The 27,446-nt window shown below is 38.4% G+C and overlaps 1 protein-coding gene across 1 annotated transcript in view; it reads left to right on the top strand.

Moving 5' to 3' along the window:
- The window catches only part of SLC2A13 (solute carrier family 2 member 13), a 357,230-nt gene extending 330,061 nt beyond the window's left edge, over positions 1-27,169 (top strand). The window contains exons 8-10 of the mRNA XM_021690384.1: positions 20,452-20,573; positions 20,697-20,849; positions 26,843-27,169. Of these exons, the coding sequence (XP_021546059.1) occupies positions 20,452-20,573; positions 20,697-20,849; positions 26,843-27,069 (502 nt within the window). The 3' untranslated portion in view covers positions 27,070-27,169. The remainder of the gene's footprint in view (positions 1-20,451; positions 20,574-20,696; positions 20,850-26,842) is intronic.
- Positions 27,170-27,446: the final 277 nt, after the last annotated feature.

Consider the following 27,446-nt stretch of genomic DNA (forward strand, 5'->3'; position numbering starts at 1 on the left):
CACACCCTATAATTAGCAACCACACTTCTAAAAATGTGTTATAAGGAAATAATTGGAGAAGAAGCCAAAAGTAGGTATGTTTGTGACATTATTACTATTAAAAATATTGAAATAAAATCCAGGAGGCAAATGATAAAATAAATAATGCTATATTCTAATTATGTTAGCATCCGGGCTAAACCGCTATCAAAAGACCTGTCTAAACAAAGAAGTTTATTTCAGTAAAGTTTAGTCTTTCGGAGATACCAGCCCTTGTGGCCGTGCACCACCAAATGGGCAGGGACCTACGTCTCCACTTTCTTACTCTGTTCATTTGAAGAATTATACTTTTTCCAGAGCTTTAGCCAATTCACCATCACCAAGACCTTGTGCCAGTCCATGTGGCTGGGAAAGAGGAGAAAGTGGGCAAGCAACTTTCTGTTTTAAAAATGACCTAGAAGGCCTATACCTTATTTCTGCACATGCACCAGGGCCCCACTCAGGTCAAATTAAGAAGTCAAGGGCTAGAACCCTGCATTGTGACAGTCAATGAAATATGAAAGTTGCCATGAATAACCTTGAAAACATGAATATGTTAAGTGAAAGAAGCCATTTCTATAAGGCCACATACTATATGATTCCATTTATACAAAATGTCCAGAATAGGCAAATCCATAGAGACTGAAAGTAGATTAGTGGTTGTCAGGGGCTGGGAGGGGGAAGGGTGAGGGAGTGACTGCTAGTGGGGATGGAGTTTCTTTTCGGGGTGATGAAAATGTTCTAAAATCAGACAGTGGTGCGTAACTGTCTTGCATAACTCTGTCAGTATACTAAAAAATCAATGAATTATATATACTCTAAAATGATGAATTTTATGGCATGTGAATAATACCTCAACAAAGCTATTATATTATAAAAGAAAGAAAAATGTTCCAGTGCATAAAAGGACAGTAGGAAATTCTCCTTCCTCAAGCCTCACATGGATAGAGGGGAACCCTTGCTCTACCCCAGAAATTTAAAACCAGGAGTCAGCCCTCGTGAGTTTCAGCCTTGTGGCTTCCTCACTCCCTGTGTCTGTAAAACCGCCGGCTTATGGATTTAATCCAAAGTGGTCCCCATTCCAGAACACCCTCCCGGGGGTCTGGCAGAAGCAAATGTAAAATCCTCTCTGGAAATATCAGCCTCAGTCAAAGCCTCAAACCATTCCATAGATAAAATCACAAGGTAGATAAGTAGTTAATAGTCCAAATCACAAAATATACAAGGGTACTAGGCACTCTGAATGAGAATCAGTGAGACACATGACAGCAGTGATGGCCCCACAGGGATTTCAGGGATTGGATTTGTTAAGCAGACATAAAATAAGCATCATTAATACGTTTTATTTTAAAAATAAAATATTGAAAATATGACCAAAGAATGGGCAGATTAGAAAAATTAATTTTAGAAGAAAAATGTTTAAAATTTGGCTACATAGATTTACCAGCAGATTTGACTTAGTAGAATCAATAAAGACCGATATGAAATGTTATCCTGAACGAAGTCTAAAGAAACATAAAGACGAAAAATATGAGAAAGAGGTCTGGATATGAGAGGGAGTTAGGATAAGAAGTGTGACGGACATACTTCACATCAGACTTCTAAAGAGGAGAAAATAGAGGGAATGGGCAAGAGGCAGTATTAAAGATATAACTGGGAATGTTCCAGAATATTTGAATCCACAATTTTAAGAAGCCCAAAGCATCCCAAGCAGTATAAGTAAAACCATCTCCACACTAAACATATTAATGTGAAATTGCTGAACAACAAAGAAAGGGAGAAAATCTTAAAAGCTGCTAAAGAGGGTGGGAAAAGAAACCATCTTCAAGGCAAGAGCAGTTAGACTGACAGCTTATTTCTCAAGAGAATCCAGAAGAGAATTGAATTATATCTTCAATATGCTGAGAGAAAATACACATCAACTTATAATTCAATGCCCAGTGAAAATCTCCTGCAAGAATGAGAGAGTAAAAGGCTCTCAGTTTCTCAGAAATCCTCTAAACCTCAAAAGGGAACAGAAAGAAGTACTTTATTCAAGCAGTTGCAGTAAGGAGAAAAGCCACAGGAAGTGTCACTCTGAAAACGAAGGAGATTTTGTAGAGGAAGGAGACCAAAGCTGAGCGCCAGCTGCAAGGTTGGTGGGCGCTGGTCAGGCAGGTGTTGCGATCTTGTAGAAGGTTGCTGTTTTACTTGCAGTTTGGCTGTCCGAAGGCCATTAAATCCTGTTCTAGGACTTGTTGGCTCAGAAGGGGAAGTTAGAGGGAGTGGGTTAGTTTCTCAGTACCAGAGCACAGGGGAGTTGGTGTGAAGTTCAGAACAGAAAATGTTTACAGCCCTTCACAGCACCTTCTCTTGAACAAGCAGACAGAATCCAGTGCCTACCAACCTTAATGGATCTGTTGTGTTAGAATGAAAATCCTGAGAATGGGGGTCAATGTTAGGGGTTACATTTTCCTTTTGCTTCCGTTCTGAGATTGTGTTCAGGAACATTTGTTCTGAAAGTATGTCACTGCTTAGCTGAATGACCCTAGAAACTATACATTTAATGAGAGGGATTCCTACCAAGAGGAAGAGCAGGTGAGTGAACAACCTTTGGAGGAATATTCAGAGCCAAGACTGGATTTCTGTCAGGAGTATCCAAAAGAAAATAGAGGTTATTTTGGTTGGCTTCACATCAGAAGGGTTCTGAGGGATGTGCATGCAGCAGTCATCTGAACAAGAACCTCCCCACCCCCACCCGGAGGCTAAAAGATGGAAGAAAATTTGTCTTGGCTCTTTGGCTCCTTTGCAATTGCATATGAATTTTATAATCCGTTTGTCAATTACCCCCCCCCCCCAAAAAAAAGCCTGCTGGGACTCTGATTGGCTTTGGGTTGACTCTATAGATCAATTTGGGAAAAACTGATATTTTTAACAATAAACCCATTAATAGGGTATATCTGCATTTATTTAGTTTTATTGTTTTTCTGGAGTATTTTGTAGTTTTTAGGTTACAGATCTTGCACATATTCTGTCACATTCCTAAATATTTCATATTTTTGATGTTCTTGTTAATGGAATTTTTCTTAATTTCTGATGGTTTACTATGTAAAAATACAGTAAGTCTTTATATATTGATCTTGAAAAGAAGCAACACTGCTAAATTCACTTGTTCCAGTAACTGTTGTTGTTGGTTTCATTGGCTTTTCTACATACATGACCATGTTATTTGCAAACTGTAAAACTTTTAACAGACAATATAGCTGTATATCTTTATGACCCAGGGAAAGGGAAGGATCTTTTTTTTAAACCAGTCATAGAAAATGAAGACCATACAGGAAATTCTGGATATACCTGACTACTTTCAGAATTCTGATTTGTGAAAAGATAGCTACCTTAAAGAAATTGAAAAAATAAGCCCCACGTTGATAGAAGATATTTACAATACATATACCTGGCAAATGCTTAGTACCCAGAGCTGTGCTGCCCACTGATGGAGCCACAAGGCACTGTGGCTTTTGAGCACTTGAAATGTGGCTCCGTCTCAACCGAAATGTACTGTAAGTGTAAAATACACAGCAGGCTTCGGAGACTTAGTACAAAAAAAAAACATACAACATCTTCTTAATAATTTTTATATTGGACATGTTGAAATGAAAATATTTTAGATATATTGAGTTAAATAAAATATATTACTAAAATTGATTTCACTTGTTTCACTTTTTGAATGTGGCTACTAGAACATTTTTACTTATATATGTGGCTCACTTTATATTTCTGTTGAACAGGCCTGAGGTACAGTATATCTAAATGTTTCTGTGAGCCAATTAGAAAAAGAATCCAGTTGGAAAATGCAAAAGAGCAGAGCACTTTATAAATGCAGATATTTGAATGGCCAATACACATATAAAAAAGAGGCTCAAGCTCTTGGTTAATCAAGAAAATGCAAATTAGAACTATAATGGAGAGGGGCGCCTGGGCGGCTCAGTCCTTAAGCGGCTGCCTTCGGCTCAGGTCATGATCCCGGGGTCCTGGGATCGAGCCCCGCATCGGGCTCCCTGCTCGGCGGGAAGCCTGCTTCTCCCTCTCCCACTCACCCTGCTTGTGTTTCCTCTCTCGCTGTGTCTCTCTGTCAAATAAATAAAATCTTTAAAAAAAAAAAACAAAAAAACAAACAGAACTACAATGGAGTACCATTTTCATCTACCAAATTAGCAGATGTGAAAAAAATAAAGCTGGCAAGGTTGCAGTGCAGAGTTCTCTCTTACCTACTGATGGTGAGAATCTAGATGGACCCAACTCCTTTGGACAGTTTGTGTTGTCGATAAAGTTGGCCGTGCACATAACCTGTGATCCAACATTCCATTTCTCTGTATTTAACAAACTCTCACACACATATACCAGGAGATATGTTAAAAATATGTTCATAGAGCATTACATATAAGTTTTAAAAACTGTAAACAACAATAGAATAAAGTACATTCATACAGGTATATAGCGTAGCACACTGAAAATGAAGTATAGCTAAAGGCTACCAACATGGATGAATCTCAAAAGCGTAATTTTCAGGAAAGAAGCAAGTCCTGAAAGAAAGCATACAGTATTCCACTATGTCAAATTCAGTATCAGGCATAATCAAGCAATCCATTTTTTAGGAATGCATATATAAATAGCATCACAACAGAGAAAAACAAGGGCATAATTAACACAATTAATGATGGTGATTATCTATGGGACCAAGGGAGGCATGCAATCAGAAAGTGGCCTATAGACAGCTTCTAAAGTCTAATAATAATGTAGTTTTTAAACTGGTTGGTGAGTATACGGGTGGTTATCTTCTTGTTGTAGTTTATAGTGTACCTATTTTACAAATTCTTTATATGTATGACAAACTTTAATAAATTAAAACAGTCTCTAAAACAACTATGGCATGAACCTAATTTTATTTGCACACGCAAACTAGGTTTTTAAATATGTATGGGGAAGGAACTCAAAAAAGTATACTAAAATAATGTATTTCATGATGATAGAGTACATGCAGATGAGGAGTTGGAATTTGGAAACTTAGGTCGCAGGGCAGTTTTGATTGTCAGCTACTTAAATCAGTGTTCTGTTAATTGTGCTTATAAAAAATATAAACTGCATGTATCACCTTCATAACTTGAAAAGTAAAAATTACCAGCAAAAAAATGGGCTTATTCAGGAATAACAGAGAATTGCAATTTGGGAAATACAGGCTATGGCAAAACCACAGGCAAATCTAACAGAAGAGAGGAATGTTATTTTAAAGAGGAGGAATTTGGGAGTAGTTGTTTTGAATGAAAGTCCATTGGAGATGGAGGAAGAGCAAGAGTTCAGGGTGACTGATGACAGTTTCTCATTGGCTGACTTGTAGTGGTTGATTTCTTGTTGATTTGATGTGCATCTTTTCCTGTTGGGGCCTGTAATTGATGTTGAATGGTATGGCTCGCCCTTCTAGCCCCTTTACTCCACTTTAGTGAAATTTCCCATTATTAAACAGGCAAGTTTGAGTATTTTTAGGGAAGTTTCAGATGGTTCCTAATTCTTTTGGACATACAGAAAGTCATAATTCATCTATTTGAATGTACATAAGTCTCCTAGGAATAGAATATTTTTGCATATGTACTCCAGCAAATATGTGTAATCAAGTATTATTTTTATTTCTATGTAGTTTTTCTTAGAAGGATAGATCCTCGTACTTGGTCCAGATTTCTATGATAGAATTAAGAGTATCATGTGTGTTATCTTAGTACCAGTAAAACTTGTAATGTGATCATTCCCTTCCTCTCTTGATGGATTCATGGCTAATAAATAGCAATTTATCATCCACAAGCTTGGTGCATTTGCCCTTTTTGATTTTTTGACAGTAAGAAAATCTAAGCTAAGTCTCCCAACTATTTCCATTCACCTTGCATCGTGATTTATTCATTTATTCACAGGCCACCTTCTCTTGTCTCTTACCCTTGCTGTTTATTCATTTTCATCCTAAAATTTATAATGTTCCAGAAGATAATGCTTATACATTACTGTATAAAAAGAATAAGTTTATTCATGATTGCATGAAGAGAAAACTTGTTTCAGTAAAGACTAAAGAGGAAGGAAGTATATCAAAGTATAGTAGTATATCAAAATGCTATAAAGAGATTAACAAAAAGACTGTGACTGGGATAATTAAATGAGCTGGGAAGGAAAAAAAAAAAATCCTAGGAATCCAGATGATATTTCCTTCTTCTATAGGAAACACATCATATCCACAAGGGAATATTGTAATGTATAGAACTTTACACAAGAAAAAAATATTCCTGTCTCTGGTGCCCACGCCTGCAGAATACATGTGTTTTACTAATAGCAACAACAATTACTGTTGTTTTCATAATAATAGCTTTATTACATGCTAAGCATTTTTAAATGAAGATAGTAAGCCTCAGTTAGCTTAAATCACTTACTTACGGTCCTTGGTGGAAACTAGCAAGTGGTTGACCAGAACTCAAACCTAGGTCTATTCTCCTGCAAAACTTGTGCTGTTAACCTCTGTACCAAACTGGCCCTTTACCCAGTCCAACTCCTTTTCTTCTGAGACTTTTAACCAGATTAACTCCTGATATCCGAATCAAAGGTTCGCTTTAACATCACTGTTTTACATTACAATTTTATCTTTTTTTAAAAAAAGAAAACATTTACAGAAAATTTGTGGCTATGATTTGATTCATATAAAAATGTTTTGGCTATTACAGGCACCATGCCAAGAACAAAGGCAAATGGGACCCAAAAAAGCTCAAAGTAGGCCATTTACTGAAATCTCAAATTTGATCAGCACTTTCTTCTGGGGAAAATACTCTTTGTACATATTACCAGAGAGAGAGGATTTAGATAAAGTATTTAACCTTTGGCGCCATCCCCCCACTCCACATAGGATAGAGTACAAAGAATGATCACTCACCAAGGTTGAGCCCAGATTTAATACTCTGTCTGAAGTTTTCCCAGCTCCTAAAATTCCATGACTCTGGGTTTTCTCTGTTGTGATTAGGGCAGCCAGACTGATCTAACCAACCCCAAGGACCTCTGATTTTGTGTTATCTCTGTATATGCCAGTATCTTCCTACAGTGTGCATTTCAGATGCTTCAGGACCCCCTTTCCTTTAAGGGATAGAACTTTGAGGCATATTACCAACTTCAGGGACCCTCTGGGAAAACTTCTACCCAAGGTGAACACAAGGTTTTTTCAACGTACTTTGTAATAAAAGCAGTGTGAAGAAAAATACCACAGATCCCCACTAATCTTCTCTTCTTTGGGTGTGGGGGTTTGTGTGTGTGTTAGGAAAGATGAAAACTTCTCACCTGCTCATTTCTTTTTGGCTGTTCTTCTAATAATTTAATTGACACTGAGCTTGTAGTAAATTACTGTTAAGTGATGGAATGAATGAATATTTAAATTCATCTATTCTAATACTTATTCTCATGCCTAGAATACAACAAACATTTATTTGTTGAAATAATAATTTAATTAAAGGAATGATTACTTGGAGTTAAAAACTTTAAATACCTGCTATAAACTAACAAAATCACAAAAATTCATACGAAGAAGAAAGAACATATTACACTAATTCATTCTCTCCTTACATAAAATTGCTTTGGAAATAAAGGAATTTCAGAGTCACGAGGCAGTATTTTCTTGTTACACTGTCAAGTGGTGAAAATGATTGATGCATGTAACAAATATTTACTGAGCACCAACTGTGTGCTTGTCACTGTGCTAGCCCGTGGGAGCAGGGGTGATGGTAGGCGAGGTGGAGGACAGGCTGGGTAAGGCTGGAGCAGGGGGCAGACCTTGCAGGGACCCTCCTGGTGTGAAGCCAGGGCTGGTTTTAGGGTGAGGAGGCTGAAGGTGGGTGTGACACGATTTGCTTTGTTTGCTCCAGTGCCAGGAACACAGGAGAAGGAAGGACAGGGTGGACGTTAAAGGACCTGTTAAACTATGCGTTCACCTTTGCAAATGGCATAAAACCCAGCTTTGATTTAGAACAATCGAGACACATTTCCGTTTTATAGGTTTGTTTCATTCCTGGGAATCAGTAAAGTGTTTCAGAAGTCTCTATACAAATCAGAAAGTAAGAAAAAAGGCAATTGCCATTAAAATGCTTAATTTATGAAATGATTACGTTTTCACTTTAGCAGTAATTTGAGATAAAATAATGCGAAACTGCCTTACAGTTTATAGTTTTTTCTAATAATGACTGCATCTCCTCATTATTTACAAAATTCTTATGTCAATAACTGATGGCACAGTTTCTTTTTTAAGTAACCTCTGAGACATTCCATGCACATTTTCATCCTCTAAGCAACTTTCTGGGGAAACTTTTTTTTTTTTACTTCCTTACCAAGGACTCTATCAGAGAAAGTCATTATGTAGTTCTGTGTTTTAGAGGATGTATTATTTAAAGACTGCTTAACACTGCCATCTTGTTGTATTGGAATGATTGTTCTCCTTGCAATACACTTGTAGTGTTGACATCACTGCCCTCAAATGAGTTATCTAGTTATTGAGATTGTTTTAACTCCTGGCTCATATCAGCATCCTTTCTGTTCTGATTATTGTTTTGTGCATTGGGGCAGAATGGATACCAAGTCAGAAGAGAATATACAAGACACAGAGCTCAAATTTGCCAGGGTGCTACTCATTTTAATTCCTCATGTTCTTTGGGAGGCATTTTATTCTCATTTTGAATAGAGATTGAGTGATTTCACTACTGACATTAAGGAAGAACACTGACTTAGGGCAGATTTCAAGCAGAGTTTTCATATCTTCTTTTTTATTTATATTCCATAAAAAAAATAAGGCACCTCAAGAAAGAGGTTTTCATATATACATGAACTGGTAGGATGATTATGTTGAAGGAGAAAGAAACCGAGAAGACTGGGTTTCAAATGCTACCTCTTCTGTGTAATCTTGGGAGAGTCAGCATTTTAAAAAGACTTGTCGCATACGCAAAATGAAACTATTAATGCTGTTGTTTTGGATTATTATGGGAATTAAATGAGTTAACGTATATTAAGGTGTTTTGTGTATGGTAAAACTCCATACAAATATTAGTCAACTTCCTCAAGTGAAGATTTACTGCTACTCAAGGACATTTCTGTTGGGAGCACAGCTTTCAGAAAGAAGCCATAGAACTCACACTTGATGGAAGGCAGCTGTAGAATGGATTGAAAAGAATCCAAGATACAAATTATACCATTGTTTGCATCAAGATAGCCAACCGCGAGAAATCAGCTACATTCATTCCCATGCACCTGCAAATTAAAACGCGCGGGGGTACTGTGTAGGAACTCTCGTGGTGGAAAGAAAATGAGCCCAGAGCACTGTTGTGAAGTTCTCACAGCTTGGGATGATACAGACAGATTTCATTATGCTTATGTAAGGAAGTACGTCTGTCTGATATCATCATAGGCAATAACTTTTTAAATTCAGTAGAGATAAATTCTTAAAATTTAAAATTTCAGTGGCAAATATGTCTTCTCTAATACAGCATCGTGGAGAGATTGGTATCAGATGACCAAAGATCAGCTTAAAATTAATAAAAGTATTTTTATCGTTTTGCTTAAAAAATATGGAACGTTGTTTATGTGTAAAATGTACTACGTTATAGTGGCCTATGAAGCCCTAGGGCAGGAAGGGGAAAGAGAGAGGTACTGTGTCCTTCCTGGAGAAAGGTCCCCAAGACATGCAGGAGAGTAAAAGAAGTCAGGCAGGAGAGCAAAGCCTGAAGGGTGGGAAAACCTCTGGTCTCTGAATTGAATTCGAACTTGAGAGGGATGGTATAATTCACCATCATGAGATCCTTACCACAGCATCATCACACAAGAGCCAATCCTAACCCTGTCTCATGATAAGTTGTACTATTAATTTCATTTACTAAAGTATCATCTTTGAAAAAATGTTTTTAATTATAAATGGTTATTAAATTATGAAACCAGTAGCAATCAGCAAAATCAACTCTACTGAATTAAGCCTTTTTTCATTTATTTACTCATTTATTTAACAAATAAGTATATACATTGTGCCAGGTATTAGACATCATTTAAGATCTCACAAGTGCCTTTCAATTTAAGTACCACTGATGGGAGCAGTGTGCCTGCAGCACCACCCCATTTAGCAGCATCCCACATTTCTCATGGCTCTGGAGCCCGTGACAAACAAATGAACTTATTATGCTGAGTTTGTTGCTATTACTTCGATTACAGTGTTTCCCCACCTTCATCCCATTTGGTTCAGTCTCTCCTTTTTACCCAGTACTTCAGAGATCCTCATATGATTGGCTCATAATGGCAAGAAATAAAAGAAAAGGAGGAAGAGAGCCCAAAGTAGAAAAAAAAATGATGGTTTTCTTGAATGACAAAGAAGCAGATTCTGAATGTGATTCCGAAAGGAATTCCAGAAAATATATGAGCAACAGAGTACAGCATAGTTGGAATAGGGTGGCATCTCCCACAGTGACTGTATGGGGAAAAGTTATCTTAATATTTTATACCATATTTTCAATATTTAAAAAAATCTTATTGCAAGAATGGAACTGTATGGCCATTATGATACATTCTTTTGAGGACCTGTGGGATTTTATAGATGCAAAATCAGGATCAGTACTCTTATCTTAGACTTTAGCCATTCTGTTATAACTTTCCATGTTGAGAGGAACAGACACACCAGATTTCCTGGTTAATGGAAGTTTTATGGTGAAGTTACACAGAAAAGTAAGAGAACAAAGTTAGAAAGAAGATCTAGACTACTGTGCATCAGACTGGTGGTGGTCTGCCCTTCGCCTCTCTCTTCTGCACTCCCCCATCACTGTCAACTATATGATCCTTCTTATGGCCTCTGTTTACCCTCTTAGTCTTTCCACTTCTGTATTGTTCTATCCTGTTCAAATAGGTCATATTCTGATGTCCAGAGAGAGGGAACATAAACCATTCGTCAAGTCATTCCCTAGTATAAAGCATCTACCGTGTGCCAAGGCTGTTGGTATCTAACATAGAGCCAGGCAAGCCGTTCGTGGGGCAGAGCGTGACTGCTTGCATGGGGGGGGACTCCCGAGCTGTGAACAGAGGCAGGCGCCGTTAGGCTCCTGAGAAGGGAGGCCGTGTGGTGACAGCCGAGTATAAATATGGAAACCGGAGCCTGGAGGCCTTTGGGGCAATATGAAGGAACGGCGTGATGGAGAAGACTTGTAATTCAAAAGCAAGATTTCCCTTCCTTTCAGTGCCAGTGGAAGCCAGAGAATGACCAATAACTTTAACTCTAATGCTTGCCTTTACTACAGGAAAAAATTTAGAGTGAAACAAAACAATGGAAAAAGAGGCCCAGGACTAGCGGTCTGTGAATTCTTAAAGTTGCTCCCATCTTGTCACAGGACATTATCACAACTATAAATTCAAAAGTGAAAATCATCCTCATCATAATAGATTCCCCCCCCCATTTTCCATATTTCCATTTACTCTCCTGTAACCTTGTATCATAGATAATATTTTATAGTTTGATATTCCTGCAATGCCAAGTTCATGGTATTTTCCATGTTTCCAGGTAATCTTTACAAAGTAGACCATGGCCAGGCTTGCTGTTGGTGTAATGATGCAGTAGGAAAAAGAATGATGAAGTATTTTCTTTAAAGTAGGGAATTTTTCTTAGAAACGGGATTGAACTCTGAACGCTAATGTGGACCCTCCTCCCCAAGGCAGAGTACAGGGCTCTTCTGGCATATTTTTTACATTGACCCCAGAACTTCAGGGGACAAGTCTGGGAGGATCCGGAGAGGCAACAGGGAACCACATCCACTTCTATTGATTGTACATTCACTGTACTGTTCGTTTGATACCAAAATGAAAGTAACCTAAGTTAGATCTAAGACTTAAACTTCAAATCTTTGTAGTTTAGCCTAACTTACTTTTAAAAATTTTAATGGCTGCTTTATTTCCTACAGTTGTACCTTAATTCACTTAACTACCCTCCACTGCAGATATCTTTATTATTTCTAATTTTCATCTGTGTTAAGCTTGTGATAAAAGTATAGTGAAATAGATCTTTCAGCATATAATGTTTCCATTCAGATAATTTCCTAAGAATAAATTTTAGAAATGAGATGTTAGGTCATGAATATTTGGATATGAATATTCTTATGTCCAAATTGCCAGATTTCATTCCAAAAGGAAATTATACCAATTTAAATTCTTACCAGAATTAGAGACTATACCGTATCATTGTATCTGTATGGCTTTAAATATTATTTTCATCTGGTTGCCCACTCATATTCTTTCCATCTATTTCCCATACTCAGGATATATAAGCTAGCCAACATCCTGGTAAATAGTTTAGATACCACGACTTACATATAAATAAAACTTCATTCATTTAAAAAGAGGCTTTAGCTCCAAATATCTAATGCTAATAAAATTTACCCATGTCTATGATTTGTCTCAATAATTCTAAAGATTTTCTTTTTACCAGAAAATGATAATTAACAAAAGATAATGATTTTTTTCAACTTGCCTTTATGTGACAGTCCTCTGTAGGAAAATTGTAAAACAAAACAACAGGAAAAATAAAAGGTAGACAATAGAAAATCATCTGAAGCCAAGATCTTCAACCTGGTCTGCATGCTACAAGCTAGGGAGCCGTACTTTTCTAAAATTATTCAACTGTACATATGTTAGAATTTAAATGCTATACTGGGGCGCCTGGGTGGCTCAGTATGTTGAGCATCCAACTCTTGGTTTAGGCTCAGGTCATGATCTCAGGGTCATGAGATCGAGCCCCATGTTGGGCTTCATGCTCAGCAGAGAGTCTGCTTGAGATTCTTTCCCTCTGCCTCTCCCCCTGCTTGCTTGCTCACTCTCACTCTCTAAAATAAATCTTTTTTTAAAAAAATTTAAATGCTATGTTGCCACCCTTGACAAGTTTATTTCATGTTAGATTATCACGTAGGAATTATGCTAGTGAACAGAAATTAAAATGAGAAGTAATGAGTCAAGTTTCTAACAGTAGCTTTTCCTGTTGCTTTGATGGGAATGTTCAAAAGTTGAAATTTCTCATGGCTTTGGTTGCTTATAAATTTACACCATCCTGGCCCTCTGAGTGATTGGCATTATGTTTATTTCTCTTCAGACAAGAGCAAAGGTGTCCTTCCCTGGGGAGATACTCTATCCTTTTCTAGGTACCTCTCTACCACCATGCTCAGACTAACTGTGTAATCAGATCATAAATTCCTATAGATAAAGAACTATTAAAGTTCACCCTTTGGGGTGTCTATTTTGTTTTGAGGTGACAGCTTAATGATGTTCTTCAAAGAAATCACAGACCTACATCAGGAACTAGAGATGAAATCATGCTTCACTCCCACTTCCCAGTAATGAATTTACGTACAGTAAACTCAGTAGAATGGTAGATGTGGCAGGCAAACCCTAGCAAGCTTTATTTTCCCTTCTCCAAAACCCTACATCTTTTTGTAAACTCTGGGATGGGGGCAGAGTTCTCTTGGTTTCTCAACAATTAAGATTGGCTAAATAAAATTTGAAGTTTTGCATTTTAAATACAGGTTGTATTTTCTAGCATCCCCCACCTATGAACATAAAGCAGTTCATTTCATCGTGAATAAAGGAGCAGTAGAAAAGCATGTGCTGTGTAGGAAGCACAGAACAAATTGCTTATGGTTAATTGGGGCAAGAGCAGTTGTAGCACTTAGTTCCTTTGGTTGTTTCTCTGGATATCTGATGGAGAGAGAGATCACACACACACAATAGGCAGAATAGCTCTACATTTGAACTGGTGTTAGAGTGGGTGTTGAGTAGGCAAGGGAGAACTGTTCCACCTTGGAAGAGAGCTGTTAATTTCTAGAAGCGTTATTAAAGGCAGCACTGTGGGCTCTGCGGCTGGAACAGCGAACTGATCGTTTATGGTCTGCATGGCAGGTGTTCGTCCTATCGCTCGCTCGCTCGCTCGCTTGAGTAGTCCTCTGTCTCTGGCAAAGTGAGACCTGTTTTGCCTGCTTGCGTGATTCTGCTGCTCTTTCCGCTGCAGCAGCCTCTCTGCACAGCTCCTGGTATCGTCGCCCGTTTTCTGGTTTTTGCTCTAGAATGTGGTGAGGTGTCCCGTCAAAGAGCATGGCTTTTTCTAATCCCAGCCCACACACTGATGTGAAAGTATTTTTTGTTCTTTCTCTGGAGCATTATGTTCTTCCACCCGCAGTCACTCAGCCAGGAAAACATGAGGGTATTTTGCAATAACATTTGGAATATACATTTTTATCTTTTAGTTGGGATTTCCAGTGTTTATATTCTAAAGGTCAGGTGATGTCACCATCTTAGTCATTAGCGGTCTGCGTACTGCTGAGTGTGTAACTCTGCCAAGTCAGAGCCTGTGGCACTTTCCTAAAATCAGCATGAGGATGATGAGGAGTTACTCGCCCTTTTACGCACATAAACGTGCATGGCCAAACAGTGAAAAACTACACCCAGCCAAGCACAGAGCTCACCCTAAAATATGCTGCTTTCCATTGTTCCAGCAAAAGAGATCCTCTAAGTGACTTTGATAATAATGAATGAAAATGGAGAATAGAATTTTTCAGTGAATTTTAGTGATTTGAGTATATGTAAGCATTTCCCTCCCCAGAAACCTGCCTGTTTGTCTTTTTCACTCCTCTCTCTCTCTCGCTCTCTCCCTCTCCCTCCCTGTCCCTTTTCTTATATAATTCAAAAGACTATTTGGTGAGGAATGAAGATGGAAGATTATTGATCAGGGGATTTCTAATGCTGTTTTCTACTCACAGTTCAGTGTGAAGGCTTCATTTATGTCCATAGAGAATACTAGTATGAACTAGAGGTGGAGATTTAAGAAAAGGCAGGTGGAGGATACAAAACTGGCTATTCTTTTGGCATACACTTAAATCACTTTCTTCGTGCCATGCAATTACAACTGTATATAATCTTTGTAACAAGTTTATTAGGGACTTTATATAGATTAGAAAACCAAGGTACAAAGAGGTTGACTAATTTGCCCGAAGTTACACAGCTGGTAAGTAACAGAACCTAGATACAAAACCGTGCAGCCTAACTCTAGATCTTAACCTTTGTGCTGTGCTGCCTCGGATGGGAGTCCAGGACAGTAAAAGAGGGAGAATATATAGATAGGAGATTTCAGAGCACGTACATGATAATGATGTAAGTGAGGAAAATGGAAATCCATTGAGAGAACAGAGTATTTCAGGTAGGTGAGTGGGTGGCATCTGTACTCACCTTGAAGGCCGAGCTAGACTGTGACAGTGGAGATCAAGAGTGAGAGTTTGCCTTCAGTTAGAGGAAATGGCATGAGTAGAACATCCCGGGGCTGGGAAGTTGGTTCAAAAAATTAGTAGTATAATTATTTGGAGAAAAGGACTGTATACAGGAGTATAAGATACAAGGTAGGCTGCAGCTAAATTTTGCAGGCCCCATTTTATAGGCAGTTGGGATAAGGGGGCTGAAGGTTTTTGAGCAGGGAGGTGGCCAGAGCAGTGCTTTCGAGAGCTCAACTTGGTGGGGCGGTAGTTTGAAGAAAGGAATGCGAGACGCAGGGAAAATCATTAGGAGACTATATTTATTTGCTCTTGCTGCTACAGTAATACTGCCACATACTTACTTAAAACAACACACATTAATTATACTCCAGTTTCCGTGGGCCAGCAGTCCAAGCACAGCTTAGCTAGGCCCGCTGCCTAGGGTCTCACAAGGCTACAGAGTGTTCACTTGGGCTGTGGTTGTTTCTGAGGCTCAGCTAAGGAAGATTTTGTTAGCTGAATTCGGTAACTTTTGTACCAAGGACTTCAGTTTCTTGCTGTCAATCAAAGGCTACCCCTAGCTCCTAAAGACTTCTCTCAGTCCCTCCCATGAGCATCCCAACACTGGCATCCCATCACGTACCAGCTTACTTTTTCAAAGCCAGCAACGGAGTGAGAGACTTCCGCGGAGCAGCTTACATAATCACATACGTCCTGTCACTTCAGCCACGTTCTGTTAGAAACAAGTCACAGGTCACTCCCACACTCAAGGAGAGAGGACTAGAGAAGAGGATGAGTATCAGGAAATGGATCACGGAGAGACTACTCCAGAGTCTGCCAAGGAGACAAATGCAGTTGATGAGACAAACTGTCTGAACTGGGGTGGTATTAATGCAAATAGAAAAGGCAGATTCAAGAAACTATGTCTAGGCAATATAATTATGAATTCTTACCCACATCATGTGAAGTTCTTTGCATACATCATCTCATGTAAGCCTCAAAATAACTGTATGAGGTAGGTGCCAGGAAAATCCTTATTTCACAGATGAGGACACAGGCTTTGAAAGTTAAGTACGTAGGTCACAAATATCCCAGCTTCAAATCTGGGTGTCCCAACCTAGATTTGAACATAGGATGTCAGTCCCAGAGCTCATAGTCTTAGCCACTCTTCTTAAAATCCTCTATACTTTTAAGTCCAATTAAAGAAAGATGGGTAAGAAAATATTGAAGATAACTGCAAGAGTTTAACCCATTTCAACTCAGGGAGTGGTGGTGGTATCGAAAACAGAAATGTCACGAGAGGCACTATTACACTAATACTGTGCATACACTACGTGCCGAGCAGTGTGCTAAGCACTCAGTATGCATTACACAGTTAATGTTCCAACAGCCTGTGATAATAGTGGATAATTCAGCAGGTACCTAAATTCCATCAATGGAGCATAAGAAAAAAAGTCAATGCTAGAATAAACTATCAGGGAGCATCCATGTGGAAACTATCAATCTCTAAAATTAGATGAGATGGGTATGAGGGTGATCTAGCAGTGATATGTCACCCCACTGATCGCCACGGTTGATTTGGCTGATTTGGCGGCTAGACATGTGTCTCCTTCCTCACCCTTCCATGTGCATCTCTCCTGTAGCTGTACACTCAAAGAGGATGACCTTCCCAGATATTGTTCTTCCATCAAGGGTATATGAGAAGCTGTGCACCTGTCAGAACCTCCAAACGAGCTCTCAAGTTCAATTTGTAGGAGAATGTAGGGTAGTCAAGATTCCAAGACTCCAGACACATCCCAGTGAGGCACTGCATGTGGCAGTCTTCCTTTCTTTTAAAAATTTAATTAAAATTAGATGAGATGTTTAAGAGACAAGGGACAGACCCCACAATAGAACCTTAAAACACCCCTTTAGAGGTTGAGGGGAGGAAGAGACACTTTAAAAAGCAATGAAGACATATATATCAGAGGGAGAAGATGAAGATATAACTGTAAAAAGCAAAGGGGAAAGAGAAGAAAAAAGGTCTGTCAGCAATACCAAGCACCAGAAAGTAATCAAAGAACCTCAAAATCAAGGCAAGATAAGTGAATTTGGCGGTTAGAAGGTCTAACTTTTGGGTGAGTAGATTCAGGAAAACAGAGCCTGAGTGAGTCAGAGTCAGCTGGTCTATGGGTGGACGGGGGAGCTGGCCTAGGAAGGAAAGAGTAGGTTGTAAGGATGAAGAGTTCACCAGTATAAATTTCTCTGTAATTGGAGATGAACTAGTAGTGTAATACGAGAGGGGTTGAACAGTTGAGTAGCAGCAAGCTTGTGTGTCATAAACAGAAAGGAAGGCTCATGTCAGAAAAAACTGAAAATGGCAGAAAGAGACAGACGGCTGATGGAACGTGACCCCAGCAGAGACAGAAGGAGAAGGGGGTACAGGTCCTTAGAAAAGGCAAGAGACATGTTACTAATGGAGGTGTAGGAGAAGAGCCCCGAAAGAAAATGCAGAAAAACAAGAGGTTCAAGAGAGTAAAATTGAGGGTGTTCAAATTGAATGTCCTCCATTTTCTTCTTAAAGAAGGACCCAAGTTCATAGTAGTGAGAAAGAGGGAAAGATTTCAGTACTAGAAGATAGTACATATTTTAATTAATTGATGCAACAGTTGAGCAAAGTTTAGCCCAGTGGTAATTGAAGGCAGTTAAATGGTACTGTGCATGGTTGGAAACTGACATCGTGAGGATGGCAGATAAGCATGGAGGAAGGAAAGATGGATTCTAGAGACCGGCAGAGTATTGGCATGGTCTACACTGAGTGATGAGGTTAAGTGAAAGCTGAGGTGAGTTTAGAATCTAAAGACTGTGATTTGGGTGTGGAGGAAGTGATCAGAAATGAGGAAATAAAATGCTTGTTACCAGAAAAGGAATGCTTGTTATCAGAAAAGGAATGCTGAGACCTTGAAGTAAAATAGTTCCAAATCAAGCGAAATGCCCTCTTCCAGTTAAAAAATAAGTCATGGAAGGTATTGAACTGCATGGCCACTACAGTTAATAATACTGCATTGCATGTTTGAAAGTTGCTAAATAAAGAACTATTTCAGAGGCTAAATAAAGAACTATTAAGCTAAAGTATTATATGGGCCAGAAGTAAAAATAAACAGCTGTGGCAGAGGATGTGAGGGAGTAGAGGATATGACTGACCAGGCACTCAACTCAGGAAGACAAGGTGGGGTGTTATGATGATGGAGGTCATAAACAGACCAGCAAGGACAGGGCTTAAATGTTAAGGTTCAAACATCAGAGGTTGATAGAGGCAGAACACTAGTCTAAAAATGACAATGAGGGCAAGAGTGTTTGTGAGGCTGGTTGTGTCTTCATGGGCAATTCCAGTTTCAATTAAGGTAAAGAATTGGAAGTTTAACTTGAGAGTCAATCTAAGACCAGAGGAGACTTCGCTTGACAATAGAACTAGGAGGCAAAGTCACTAAGGAGTGACTGAGACAGAAGCAAGGACACACGGCAGGAAGGGAAAGTGTTAGTTGGAATCAGATATAAGCACTGTTCCCTCCCCACATCTATGCCATCACCTGTTTACAAGGGACCCTTCTAATCCTTAAGGTATTATCCCCATTTTACAGATGAAAAAAAAAAATCTGGTTTGGGAACTTCAATCTTGTCCTGACTGCAAATTCTAAGGTCTTTCTACCACGACAGACTCTCGGCAGTCTTAAAGTGTTACTGTAGCTTTCGAGGACTAACTGGAAATCATGTCTGACTTATATGAAGTGGGTATAAAACACAATGTGGTTTTTTTATTGAGATATAATTAACCTATAACATTGTATTAGTTTCAGGTGGACAACATGATTTGGCATTAAACGTCCATCATCATACATTATTTACAAATGTTTCTTGTCATGAGACCTTTTAAGACCTACTCTCTTAGCAACTTGCAAACATGCAATGCAGTATTATTAACTGTAGTGGCCATGCAGTTCAATACCTTCCATGACTTATTTTTTAACTGGAAGTTGGTACCTTTTGACCCATTTCAATTCTCCAAACTCCGTTCCCCAGCAACCACAAATCTGTTTTCTGTATCTAAGACCATAGCTCAGTATTTTTGTTTAGATTGCACATACAAGATCATATGGTATTATTCCACGTAGCATAATGCCCTCAAGGTCCATCCATATTGTTAAAAATGGCAAAAATTCCTTTTTTTAAGGCTGAATAATATTTGTATGTGTGTGTGTGTGTATGTACACACATTTTCTTTATCCATTCATCCATCAGTGGACACTCAGGTTACTTTCATGTCCTATTGTAAATAATGCTGCAGTGAACATGCAGGTGGATATATCTTTTGAGTTAGTGTTTTTGTTTTCTTCAGATAAATACCCAGAAGTTGGATTGCCAAATCTTATGGTAATTTTGTTTTTAATTTTTTGAGGAACCTCCATCCTGTTTTCCATAGTGGCTGCACCAATATACATTCTCATCAATAGTGCACAAGGGTTCCTCATTCTCTACATCCCCACCAACACTTGTTATTCATCTTTTTGATGGTAGCCATTCTAACAGGTGGGAGGTGATATTTCATTGTGCTTTTGATTTGTATTTCCCTGATGATTAATGATGTTGAACACCTTTTCGTGTACCTGTCATCTATATGTCTCCTTTAGGAGAATGTCCATTTAGATCCTCTGACCATTTATTTTATTTATTTTTAGTGAGAGAGAGTGGGGAGGGGACAGGGACAGGGAGAAAGAATCTCACTGAGCGCGGAGCCTGACTTGCATGGCTCAATCTCAGGACCCTGACATCATGACCTGAGCCGAAACCAAGAATCAGATGCTCAATCAGGTGCATCCCCCCTGACCATTTTTTAATTGGATTTTTTTTTGCTGTTGAGTTGTACACACAGTACATTTCTTTGTTTTTCTCTTGAGTTATATTCAGATCTAAGATGTTCTATGTGAGCTTTACAGCGAATACTGTATATTTAAATCTTAATTTTTTTTCAAGAAAAACATCTTGGACCCTTTTCCTTAATGATATTAAGGAACTTTCAGATATTTCCAAGATAAGCACATTGAATTTCTGCAACTATACCCTAAAACATTAATACTTATATTGCATTATTTTTCAGATGTGAGAATGAAACCAAATTTAAAACAGAAGAAGTATTTTGGGCTTACAATTTCTGCCCTACGCCATACTCCTGGACTGCACTTCTGGGCCTTATTTTATATCTTGTTTTCTTCGCACCTGGTAAACAAAGGCTTTGTGTTGTTGTGTTTAATTTAAAGTGTCTCTTTTTAGAGGACAAACTACTCTTTTTCAAATTCCTTATAAACTATTTTACTGAAATTTTTAGTTTTATGTTTTTCTCAGGAATGGGACCAATGCCTTGGACTGTGAATTCTGAAATATATCCCCTTTGGGGAAGAAGTACAGGAAATGCATGTTCATCTGGAATAAATTGGATTTTCAACGTTCTGGTTTCACTGACATTTTTACACACAGCAGAGTATCTTACATACTATGGTAAGAGATTATTATTCCCATCTATAGTTTCATTTTTATTTTTCCTCCTTTTTTTATATATGCAATCATTTGTGTTTAAAAGTATAGTGGTTATATTTTTGCTATTATAAGTAATCTCTATGTGGGTCTCTCATTCCCCAAAGGCCATGAAAATGTACTTGGAAAAGATAAAAGGAATTCTCCTTTCCTAAGCAGCATTGCTTCTTGTCCCTCAGTGCTTTATAGCCTTCTCCCACCTTCCAACCCAAACATCTCCCAGCTATCTCCCCAGTTGGAAATCTTCATAGCGTGCTTTTAGTTTAATGAAGAAACATAAAACAAGAGAGAATGGCAGAAAGGATGCAGGCAGGGAATGTAAGGGCTAATGCTTGAAGATGTCTCATGACGGAGATGGAGTCATGTCCAAGGAGATCCCCCAAAGGTCATGCTGTGATTTATGCCTTCCACTATGTCATCTGTGCTGTTCAGGCCACGGCATATTAATTTCAGCGTCCACTCAGAGCAGCACCCACCACTGCCTGAAGCATAAACCTGACAGCGGAAATGTGTGGACCATAACTCAAAACAGTATTAGGAAGTGGCTGAGTCAGGAAAAAACTTCTAAAATGAAACTTTACTAAAATGACAAGATTTTCTCTTTAGCAACAGAATTTCTTCATTATGAGTTTATAGTTTATAGGATTCTAAAAGATGAAATGTGAGGTTTTTATTCTACTCTCCCCATAAGTCTCTGTATGTATATGGAGTGTCTCTTGCTTATGCCATTCTCTGGTCCCTTCCCCATCGCACACACCTCACAGTTGGACCATAAATGTTTGGAGCTCAGGCCAGGACTTATGCCTTGTTCACCATTATATTCCCAATGCCTTCCAGGGCATCCTGTTCATTTGATAAGCACTCAGAAGTGTCTGTCGAATAAATATGCAGAAGAATTTTGAATATGAGGAAACATTATACGAATCTATTCCTCCTCTCTCTTCTGAACATCCTATATTGGTATTTATTTTTATTATCTTTATAAAACTCTTTGTTTCTCCCAATGAACATTTAGAAATTTAGAAACATTTTATTAAAAAACTTAATACACTGGCATTTGAAACTGGATATGTATTTTGTATATTCAGTTTTAACCCATTGGCAATTAAAGCTTTCTTTTTGAGAACATAAATTTTACACAATACTTACCCATATTTGCTAATTCTTGAGAATGCTTAATTTTTTTGTTTTGGAGAATTCTTAAATATTTAAAGACCTAAATATAGATTAACATCCTGAAAAAGTATTTTTTATTAAGTCATAGACCAAAAGTCTACAAGGCAAGGCTTTTGTTACCAAAGCTCCTCTCAAATTTATGCTGCCCGAAACAACATGAGGCAACAGAAGTAAAATTTAAATGGGGCATAGCCAGGCTTCTTTCAGAAATATCCAATTAGAACAAACTGGTGGTTGCCAGAGGGGTGGGGAATGGGGGGGGGAATGGGCAAAATGATTGGTAGGAGGTACAGGCTTTCAGTAATGAAATGAATAAGTCAGGGAGATGAAAAGTACAGCATGGGCGGGGGGCGCCTGGGTGGCTCAGTCGTTAAGCGTCTGCCTTCAGCTCAGGTCATGATCCCGGGGTCCTGGGATCGAGCCCCGCATCAGGCTCCCTGCTCCATGGGAAGCCTGCTTCTCTCTCTCCCACTCCCCCTGCTTGTGTTCTCTGTCAAATAAATAAAATCTTTAAAAAAAAAAAAAAAGAAAAGTACAGCATAGGGCATATGGTCAATGGTACTGTAATTGTGCTGTATGGTGACGGTAGCTATACTTGTGAGCACAGCATAAGGTACAGAGTTGTGGAATCCCTATGTTGCACACCTGAAACTAATGTAAATTGTGTCAACTGCACTTCCATTTAAATATATAATATATAAATATTATAAACATTTTTATATATGATACAAAATATTTTAATATAAAATTTTAAATATTTTAATAAAATTTAATAAAATATAATTTAAAAACTATATATATATCCAGTTAGAAGCAGCTTTTTGCTTTGCATTAAGCCAAGCTTCTGTTATGTCAGCACACTGGTCCATTAGGTCTACTGCTTGCTAGTAGTGGAACAATATTTACGTTCAGGTGAAGTTTTTTCCCTGTTTTTGGATTTGAATTTTAATCTACATGTTACTGGTTTATGTAACATACATGTTTCTATTCCTGATTTAACAAACATATACCATACTGAAGTATTTCTCTTGAAATATGCAGGTTTTTTATTTCCTCCTTTCTTATTTCATAAAACCTCAAATTTTGTTTCCTTTCTAAGCTATACTGCTTAGAAAGGTCTGCCTTGGACCCCATTCACTAATGTTTATTACTAAAAACTGTCACCAGTATACCATTTTATGTATAGCACTGTACTAAATACCAAATCTACTATATAGATCCCTTGGAAAGCAGTGTATCAAAGTTCCTATACTGAGATACTGAAATTCAGTCACACATGATCTTTGATTCCTCATTTTATATAATTCAATTAAATATTTGTGTTAAATCTGAAACTTAATATAGGACTCTAATAAGATTTCTTTTCTTCAGAATAAAGCTGAGGAATATCTGCACTTAACAATCCTGACAGACTCGTTACAGACATTTTTTTTTTTTCCCACTTTCATTCCAAGGAGAAATAAGTAAGTTTACATAACTGACCTGGCCATTACTTAGAGCAGGTCACAGCGCCCCCCTGCTGGCTCCTGCCTCTGGGGCTGAACCACAGGTCTCACCAGTGGAGCACCCTTAAGAAGTTTTGCTATTTACCTGCTTTGCGTTCTTTAGATTCTATAAAAGGGTCTTTTATTTTAATAGGATTTTCTTGATGTTGTTTGGCTTGGGAATCTGGGTAACAAGTAAAGCCACGCCTTTAAGAATCTTTAATCCATCTAATTGTTTTTAACTGTAGGGGTTGAGGACTGATAGATTTGATTTGTTATTTTTCTTTATGCCACTGTTCCTAAATTGTGAAACATGATTGTATTTTATAAAGCCAAACCTAGTTTGCTCTGTTAAGAGATTTTGGAGTTTAGCAGCCTGATTTAGTCTAAAATGTTTTACCATCTGCACTTATTTTTTCTGTGTTATCATCATGATTACCATCCTTTCTTTGTCCCTTCCTGCTAAAGATCCCATTTCTCTTCCCACAAATTTCACTTCTCTGTAATCAAACACGGTACTTTATCTCCTTTCATTTTTTTCCCTAAATCCCCACATTATCCAAGACCTAGCTTGTCGGTATCACCTTTTTCATGAAAACTTTCCCAAGTTTTAAGTCCTACTAATGTCATTCTATTCTAATAGCAACCCTTCTTCCTTAATCATTTAGTTGAATTTGATAATGCTATCCCTTTTTTGGGTAACCAACCTCCAGAATTCTAACAGGCATGTAACATACATTATTTCTGTTCTTAGCAGTTGGGCAGGGCAGCAGTTATTTTACCCATTAGACAGATGAGGAAACCAAGGTCACAAGAATTTAAGAAACTCTCCCAGGAGTCTGCCTGCCTCACTCTGTGACTTTCCGATCCACACTCTGCAGAGCCATGATCCCCACCTCTCACTGTAACGCTCGGTCATGCATCCCTGGTGACCTAGTACTGTTTTCTGGTTATTTACCAAGTAGAAGACGTAAAAAATAGGTCTGTTGAACATGAACCAAACAAATGAAATAAAGGGACCCCTACATTTGTAAATGGAGTTGTGTTTTTAAACTGAGAATGATTTATACCAGCCCAGCTCAAGAGTTGTATGGCAACTATGTCACGATTTAGTCATTTTCTCGAAATCTCATTATTTATACCTCTTTTTCACTTTTCTCATAACTCCTCCTCATTCCAGAGCAGATTCTTCCAGGTGGCCAGTTCAGCAGCATTTTTCCTCCATAGTTTTCCTTGAGCCTTCCCAAGAAATGTTTCTGTGGATATTCCTGAAATGGCTGCTTATAGGCATGTCTTTAAGAAAGTAGTTTTGGGCCCCCTGGTAACTCAGTCGGTTGAATGTCCGATGGTTTTGGCTCAGGTCATGATCTCAGGGTCATGGGATCAGGCCCTGCATTGGGCTCCACACTCAACGGGGAATCTGCTTGAGATTCTCTTCCCTCACCGTCTGCCCCTTCACTCACACATGTGCCTTCTCTCTCTCTAAAAAAAGAGAAAGTAGTCTTAATAATGTCTTTCCTATTCTGTAATGATTCAAAAGAACAGAGAAATATTAATTTTGCTTAAAGCTTAATTTTGAAATATGTCTTTATGTTGTCTAGTTTAGCCCTTTATTTCAAATCTGTTTACCCAGAGTATTCCATCTGGCAGTCAGTAAGAGCACATTTATTTCTAGACCCTCCAGTGTGTCAGGTGCCATTCTAGGCATTGGGAACCCAAATACAAACAAGCCAACTCAGGCCTCGAGGAAATCAGTTTTGACACTGAAACAGAAGAGCACATCTCCCTCTCAAGCACCTCATACCATCTCTCTACCTGCTCCTGATTTGGGTTATAAAATTTATAGAATTATAAATTAAACAGAAGCTGAGAACCATTTTTTTTCCTTGACATGGAAACTGAGGCACAGAGAATAGGTTAAATGACTGGAAGTCAGACAGAAAGATTTAAACCCAGACCTTCCAACTCCCAAACTGATAGCCTTTCTGCAGTCATTTGTTATATTAGTTTGTCATCTTCCTTCACCACGATGATCTGGATTTAAGGCCTCAAATTAGGCAGGAACTCCACTGTAGTTAGGGTCTTATATTTAAATTGAGAATTCTATTATAAAGGAAAGACCATCTTGGAAATATGTAGAGAATATAGACAAGTCACATCTATCTCATCCATCTAGGCTTGCTGCATTGACACTTAGAAAACACAACCAGGTACTACTAAGGTCTTTTTATTTATGCTGCATTGGCATGCATAGTGTTACAGCAAAACAAAATTCTCTGACCTCGTGGGACTTACTTACATTCTAGTCAAGGGAAACAAAACAATAAGCTTTATAGTATGTCAGATGGTGAGAAGTGCTACGGACCAAAAACAAAAAGGGACCTTAGTGGTCTAAGAAAAGGAACAAGGGGACTAATTAAAAGACTCCTGCAATAGTTCAGATGAGAGAGGATGGCCCTGAAGCTAGAGATGCCAGTGGAATGGCGAAAAGTGGTCATTTCTGGTATTCTGAAGGTAGATCCAAGAGGATCTCCTGACAGATTGGATATTGGGCGGGAGAGTAAGAAAGTCAAAGTTGACTCCTAGACTTTGGGCATGAGAGATTGGAAAGATAACAGTTGCCATGTACTTAGCTGAGTCATGAATTCAGTGGCATCACTGTATGTGGTTTCAGAAATACAAGATAAATGAGAAATTTCTCCCTCAAAATGCCTGCAGTCTAGTAAACAAGACAGACATAAATTCATGCACCCAATTATACTTCTTGTTTATCATGATGGGGGTTCTCAGCAAAGTGCTGTAAAAGTACATAGGAGAGAACAATGATCTCTAGCCAGGAGAGATTCAAAGTAGAAGTTATGTCTGAACCCAGTTTATCATTCTTCTTGAGTTAGACATTACATGACTTGAGCTTAGAAAGATAAATTGGGGGCGCCTGGTGGCTCAGTCATTAAGTGTCTGCCTTCGGCTCAGGTCATGATCCCAGGGTCCTGGGATTGAGCCCTGCATCGGGCCCCCCTGCTCCTCGGGAAGCCTGCTTCTCCCTCTCCCACTCCCCCTGCTTGTGTTCCCTCTCTCACTATGTCTCTGTCAAATAAATGAATAAAATCTTCAAAGAAAGATAAATTGTATTATGTTCACAGAGCTAGAACAATAAAGCAGTAAAGCAGGCTGGTAGTTATTTTTTGATTCTATGTCAGACCACAGTTACACGATTGACCAGAAAGAAAAGTCAAAATCAAGTACTCTTTCCAACCTAGGACTGTACGTACAAATATGTACTATTTTCCATTGCAGGAGCCTTCTTCCTTTATGCTGGATTCGCTGGCGTGGGACTCCTTTTCATCTATGGCTGTCTTCCTGAGACCAAAGGGAAAAAATTAGAGGAAATTGAATCACTCTTTGATAACAGGTTATGTACATGTGGCGCTTCAGATTCTGATGAAGGGAGATATATTGAATATATTCGGGTGAAGGGAAGTAACTATCATCTTTCTGACAACGATGCTTCTGATGTGGAATAATTTTCAGCTGCTGATATATTTAGGTATTTAAACAAACCTGGGGGACAAAAGCAGCAATTGGTGACCTCAATGCCCTGCTTTTAATCTCGTTCTTTCCACAGTCTAGTTTTGAATGACCTCATCTTCTAGAATACTTGATTAGGAGGAAGATACAACCATGATGACATTTTTTTTCACAAGCAGAAATGTAAAACAATATTTAGAGATTTTAAACTAATAATTATTGAACAAATGTATGTAATTCCTTCCTGAGGTAGTCTAAAATGAATATTGTATCCAGTGACTTCAGTGGTATCTTTTTTTCCTAAAACCATATATAATTATTAGAGTCAGTGCTAATCTAGCTTAATCGTATATGTAGGATATACTTATGAAGA

This window comes from Neomonachus schauinslandi, chromosome 5 (assembly GCF_002201575.2).
Source record: "Neomonachus schauinslandi chromosome 5, ASM220157v2, whole genome shotgun sequence".
NCBI lineage: Eukaryota > Metazoa > Chordata > Mammalia > Carnivora > Phocidae > Neomonachus > Neomonachus schauinslandi.